General features: G+C 47.8%; 1 protein-coding gene across 1 annotated transcript in view; it reads right to left on the reverse strand.

The window, feature by feature from the left end:
• Positions 1-7,500, reverse strand: part of LOC307127199 (tyrosine-protein phosphatase non-receptor type 12-like) — a 20,755-nt gene that overhangs the window by 4,463 nt on the left and 8,792 nt on the right. The window contains exons 2-7 of the mRNA XM_079818308.1: positions 6,113-6,221; positions 5,937-6,013; positions 3,714-3,809; positions 3,575-3,613; positions 3,422-3,493; positions 3,101-3,160 (exon numbers count right to left, since the gene is read on the reverse strand). Of these exons, the coding sequence (XP_079674434.1) occupies positions 3,101-3,160; positions 3,422-3,493; positions 3,575-3,613; positions 3,714-3,809; positions 5,937-6,013; positions 6,113-6,221 (453 nt within the window). The remainder of the gene's footprint in view (positions 1-3,100; positions 3,161-3,421; positions 3,494-3,574; positions 3,614-3,713; positions 3,810-5,936; positions 6,014-6,112; positions 6,222-7,500) is intronic.

A 7,500-nucleotide genomic window follows, 5' to 3' on the forward strand; every position in this document is an offset into this window, starting at 1 on the left:
CCACACACTGATCCAACCACATCTACACACTCCACACACTGATCCAACCACATCTACACACTCCACACACTGATCCAACCACATCTACACACTCCACACACTGACCAACCACATCTACACACTCCACACACTGATCCAACCACATCTACACACTCCACACACTGATCCAACCACATCTACACACTCCACACACTGATCCAACCACATCTACACACTCCACACACTGATCCAACCACATCTACACACTCCACACACTGATCCAACCACATCTACACACTCCACACACTGATCCAACCACATCTACACACTCCACACACTGATCCAACCACATCTACACACTCCACACACTGATCCAACCACATCTACACACTCCAAACACTGATCCAACCACATCTACACACTCCACACACTGATCCAACCACATCTACACACTCCACACACTGATCCAACCACATCTACACACTCCACACACTGATCCAACCACATCTACACACTCCACACACTGATCCAACCACATCTAAACACTCCACACACTGATCCAACCACATCTACACACTCCAAACACTGATCCAACCACATCTACACACTCCACACACTGATCCAACCACATCTACACACTCCACACACTGATCCAACCACATCTACACACTCCACACACTGATCCAACCACATCTACACACTCCACACACTGATCCAACCACATCTACACACTCCACACACTGATCCAACCACATCTACACACTCCACACACTGATCCAACCACATCTACACACTCCAAACACTGATCCAACCACATCTACACACTCCACACACTGATCCAACCACATCTACACACTCCACACACTGATCCAACCACATCTACACACTCCACACACTGATCCAAACCACATCTACACACTCCACACACTGATCCAACCACATCTACACACTCCACACACTGATCCAACCACATCTACACACTCCACACACTGATCCAACCACATCTACACACTCCACACACTGATCCAACCACATCTACACACTCCACACACTGATCCAACACAATCTACACACTCCACACACTGATCCAACCACATCTACACACTCCACACACTGATCCAACCACATCTACACACTCCACACACTGATCCAACCACATCTACACACTCCACACACTGATCCAACCACATCTACACACTCCACACACTGATCCAACCACATCTACACACTCCCACACCTGATCCAAACCACATCTACACACTCCACACACTGATCCAACCACATCTACACACTCCAAACACTGATCCAACCACATCTACACACTCCACACACTGATCCAACCACATCTACACACTCCACACACTGATCCAACCACATCTACACACTCCACACACTGATCCAACCACATCTACACACTCCACACACTGATCCAACACATCTACACACTCCACACACTGATCCAACCACATCTACACACTCCACACACTGATCCAACCACATCTACACACTCCACACACTGATCCAACCACATCTACACACTCCACACACTGATCCAACCACATCTACACTCCACACACTGATCCAACCACATCTACACACTCCACACACTGATCCAACCACATCTACACACTCCACACACTGATCAACCACATCTACACCCTCCACACACTGATCCAACCACATCTACACACTCCACACACTGATCCAACACATCTACACACTCCACACACTGATCCAACCACATCTACACACTCCACACACTGATCCAACCACATCTACACACTCCACACACTGATCCAACCACATCTACACACTCCACACACTGATCCAACCACATCTAAACACTCCACACACTGATCCAACCACATCTACACACTCCACACACTGATCCAACCACATCTACACACTCCACACACTGATCCAACCACATCTAAACACTCCACACACTGATCCAACCACATCTACACACTCCACACACTGATCCAACCACATCTACACACTCCACACACTGATCCAACCACATCTACACACTGATCCAACCACATCTACACACTCCAAACACTGATCCAACCACATCTACACACTCCACACACTGATCCAACCACATCTACACACTGATCCAACCACATCTACACACTCCAAACACTGATCCAACCACATCTACACACTCCACACACTGATCCAACCACATCTACACACTGATCCAACCACATCTACACACTCCAAACACTGATCCAACCACATCTACACACTCCACACACTGATCCAACCACATCTACACACTGATCCAACCACATCTGATCCAACCACATCTACACACTGATCCAACCACATCTACACACTGATCCAACCACATCTACACACTCCACACACTGATCCAACCACATCTACACACTCCAAACACTGATCCAACCACATCTACACACTCCACACACTGATCCAACCACATCTACACACTCCACACACTGATCCAACCACATCTACACACTCCACACACTGATCCAACCACATCTACACACTCCAAACACTGATCCAACCACATCTACACACTCCACACACTGATCCAACCACATCTACACACTGATCCAACCACATCTACACACTCCAAACACTGATCCAACCACATCTACACAATCCACACACTGATCCAACCACATCTACACACTGATCCAACCACATCTACACACTGATCCAACCACATCTACACAATCCACACACTGATCCAACCACATCTACACACTGATCCAACCACATCTACACACTGATCCAACCACATCTACATACTTAAACATACATCTTAAAATCTTGCTTATTACTTACTAAGCAATAAATGGTGACCCTCTTCCCCTTTTTATTTTATTCTGTTGCTCTTTCCAGTCTCTCCACTGCTCTCTGTGATTAACCCTTGAGTTATGATGACATGTGTACCATACAGTGTGTGTTTCCCTCAGAGAGAGAGAGAGAGAGAGAGAGAGAGAGAGAGAGAGAGAGAGAGAGAGAGAGAGAGAGAGAGAGAGAGAGAGAGAGAGAGAGAGAGAGAGAGAGAGAGAGAGAGAGAGAGAGAGAGAGAGAGAGAGAGAGAGAGAGAGAGAGAGAGAGAGAGAGAGAGAGAGAGACTCACGTGATCTAACTCCACTGTCAGTGTCCTGATGAAATAATCCGTCCTGGGCTGCTCCGACTCCTGTAAAACACACTAACCCATCAGACACTACTCACACACACACACAACACTACTCACACACACACACAACACTACTCACACACACAACACTACTCACTCACACACACACTACTCACTCACACACACACTACTCACTCACACACACACACAACACTACTCACACCAGACAAAAGCTGAACACTGGGATAAACGGCTGACAAATCACAGCAAATCATTCCCACAGGTCAGATCTGCAGATTTGGGAATGTAATGTGGACTCACACACGAGATCCTGAAGGGGCCAAAGGTCACGGGCTCGTCTCCAAACGCAGGGAAATAACGCTCACACTTCTTCTGCAGAGAACGAGAGAAGGACAGGTTAGAGGTGTGGCGCTCTCATGACCGAACCACAGAACCCACTCAATGCTCTCTTACCCGACCCATCTCAAACTCTCGACACGCCATCACGATGACCTGCAGAACAGAAGCCACGCGTCACTGATGAGAACACTCACACACACACACACACACACACACACACTACTCACACACACACACACACACACACACTCACCGCAACCCTGTATTCCCAGATCATCCTCCAGAAGTCCAGCACAGTGTTGGGCAGCGGCCCCTGAGTGGCGATGTAGGCCTCCGGCCCGTCTACTCCCTGCACACACACACACACACACACACACACACACACACACACACACACACACACACACACACACACACACACACACACACACACACACACACACACACACACACACACACACACGTGAGCTGATCGCGGTCTTCAGGATCACGGGAGAATCCCAGCGGATCTGAGGAACTGCTCCAGCTGACGCTCGTGTGTCACATCAGGAGCAAATACAAGAAACACTTCAGTTCTTACGATTGGGCTGATATACCGTAAAACTCTAAATAATAGCCGGGCTTCTATTCACCCAAATCCCCGAACTGCACCGGCTTGTATTTGAAACAGGCGTCAATAAGAGACAGGCCTTTAATTTAGTGTGGAGATGTTCAAGCATGACGGTAGGAGGTTACCACATTATATTACGTTTTATTTATAATTAATTTGAATGTGTTTAACAAATCATTTAATGTAAGAAATGTCTTAGATTATTGGCAGCACAAAAAACGAAACGATGTGACAGCAATGGGCAGAACAATATAAGTTAACGTTACCGCTAAAATCCATTGAGCGTATGAACTTGTTGCCCGAAACACATCAACAAGAAAGAATGAAGGCTACCCTGTAAAACAACTGCAATGTGATGGAGAATTACTCTATTCATCACTATCATCATCCCCGCGGTTCTCCTCCACTTCTCCAGCCTCCGCTAACTCTGCTCACGCTAACAGCTCCGCCCAGATGCGCACGGCTCTCCCTCTGTGAAACAGTGGATAAGGTGATCCTCGCTTCCATCAGAAGCTGCTGTCAGGCCACATACCTAACGATAACATCCCGAAGTTAATGAAATATATCTCCTCCTTCTCCCTCGCACACACAAACACACACGCACGTCTGCGCGCAAGCATTAAAGGAATCTTTCAGCCGCTCCGTATCCAGCTTTACCCACGCTTGAAATTTGACAACTGTCAGCTTAAATGTCAAATGATACTTTTCTCCAAGGTGGTATTGAGAGAATTAAGAAAACTGAAGACTGAAAGTTCGTTAACCTCTTTATGTTGCCATAGTGATGAGTCGTTCATGAACGGTTCCGTCTGTCACGTGAAATCTAATCAAAACATAGAACAGACGATCTGACGGGTTTGAGAAGATCAAATAGCAGCAGAAGTGCAATAGCAGCAAGTGCAGGATATACAACGTTTGCATAAGTGCAGGACATGGAGATGTACTGAGTATATATAAATATATCTATAAATATACAGATGGCTATTACTATAAACAGAATTTTACAGATAGAGGTATACAATGATATGTTAGGCTAATATGAGGAATATGGCAGTGGATTAAGGTAGTGCAATAAATTATGGACAGAAGCTATCCGAAAAAAAGTGTAAAAGTGCAGTGGAAGTGATTGCAAAATGCAAATGTAAACAGTCTGCAGTGTAAATAACAGAGTGAAGGCGGATGTGAGGTGGGAGAGTTATCAGTATATGAGGGAAGTGGATCAGCGGAGGTTAGGGTTCAGTACAGAGACAGCTCTGGGGAAACACTGGTCTTTAGTCTGCTGGTCCTGGTCCGCTGGATCCTGAAAAGCCTGCCGGACGCATTGAGACGCATCTAAATTCTACTGTACAATAATTTATTTGTCAAGTTAGCCGAACTTTTATTTTGACGGGTTGCCGTGAATTTGAGTTTCTGTGTTTATGAAGGTAGTTTTTTCTCAAATGAAACAGTGAAATGCTGATGAAGTGACTCTCAGTGGCTCTGCAGATGATGTTCATGTCCTCATATGAGAAGCAGAGACGGAAACATGCGACCGTCACACACAATTCTGAGTGAGAGTGTGTGTGTGTGTGTGTGTGTGTGTGTGGTAAACCCATAGACTGTAAACTGAGCGTCTACGGCATTCATTCGCACAGAGACACGCAGGACCAGTTTTTAAATGGTCTTTTTGAGGTTTATTATTCACAGACACTCGTCTATATCACCAGATGTGTCTCAGGAACCGAAATTTGGTACCGATTGATTTAATGTGAATCATTACTCGGTAGTACCGACGTAATTCAGTCGGTACCCAACCCTATCTCACACACACACACACACACACACACACACACACACTGAAGGGATCTAGAGGCAGGAAGTGTTCAGTACCTTGATGAAGTTTGCATTGATGTAATCTGTGTCCTGATTGGATGTTTTTAACGTCACCTTTACCCGACTGTGGTCGACTGATGAGAGAAAGACATTGTGTCAGCACACACACACACACACACACACACACACACACCAGCTCAACCCTTCCTCCTCATCAGAGGTGGGCTACTCACAGGGCAGGATGTCCTTGTATCGGTTCTTCTTCACGTTCTCCTCCTGCTCTCCTACATTAGTGGGGTAGATCTTCTCGGTTCTGTATTTGGTGGATAAGCGGCGTAATCTCTGTAACACACACACACACACACACACACACACACACACACACACACACAGATTTAACAGTGAGAGTTTGTGTTTAGCCAGACATTCAAAGCATACAGGAAAAAAAATACATCAACAATAAACGACTTCACAGCCAGAGGCATTCAGACGCCAACGTCCCGACAACATCCAGACAACGTCCCGACAACATCCAGACAACGTCCCCACAGCATCCAGACAACGTCCCCACAACATCCAGACAACGTCCCCACAGCATCCAGACAACGTCCCCACAGCATCCAGACAACGTCCCCACAGCATCCAGACAACGTCCCCACAGCGTCCAGACAACGTCCCCACAACATCCAGACAACGTCCCGACAACATCCAGACAACGTCCCCACAGCATCCAGACAACGTCCCGACAACATCCAGACAACGTCCCCACAGCATCCAGACAACGTCCCCACAGCATCCAGACAACGTCCCCACAGCATCCAGACAACGTCCCGACAACATCCAGACAACATCCAGACAACGTCCCCACAGCATCCAGACAACGTCCCCACAGCATCCAGACAACGTCCCGACAACATCCAGACAACGTCCCGACAACATCCAGACAACGTCCCCACAGCATCCAGACAACGTCCCCACAGCATCCAGACAACGTCCCCACAGCATCCAGACAACGTCCCCACAGCATCCAGACAACGTCCCCACAGCATCCAGACAACGTCCCCACAACATCCAGACAACGTCCCCACAGCATCCAGACAACGTCCCCACAGCATCCAGACAACGTCCCCACAACATCCAGACAACGTCCCCACAGCATCCAGACAACGTCCCCACAACATCCAGACAACGTCCCCACAGCATCCAGACAACGTCCCCACAGCATCCAGACAACGTCCCCACAACATCCAGACAACATCCAGACAACGTCCCCACAACATCCAGACAACATCCAGACAACGTCCCCACAACGTCCAGACAACGTCACCACAACGTCACCCCCAACATCCAGACAACGTCCCCACAGCGTCCAGACAACGTCCCCACAGCATCCAGACAACGTCCCCACAACATCCAGACAACGTCCCCACAGCATCCAGACAACGTCCCGACAACATCCAGACAACGTCCCCACAGCATCCAGACAACGTCCCCACAGCATCCAGACAACGTCCCCACAGCATCCAGACAACGTCCCCACAGCATCCAGACAACGTCCCCACAACATCCAGACAACGTCCCCACAACATCCAGACAACATCCAGACAACGTCCCCACAACG

The sequence above is a fragment of the Gobio gobio genome (genome assembly GCF_949357685.1).
Source record: "Gobio gobio genome assembly, chromosome: 5".
Taxonomy (NCBI): domain Eukaryota; kingdom Metazoa; phylum Chordata; class Actinopteri; order Cypriniformes; family Gobionidae; genus Gobio; species Gobio gobio.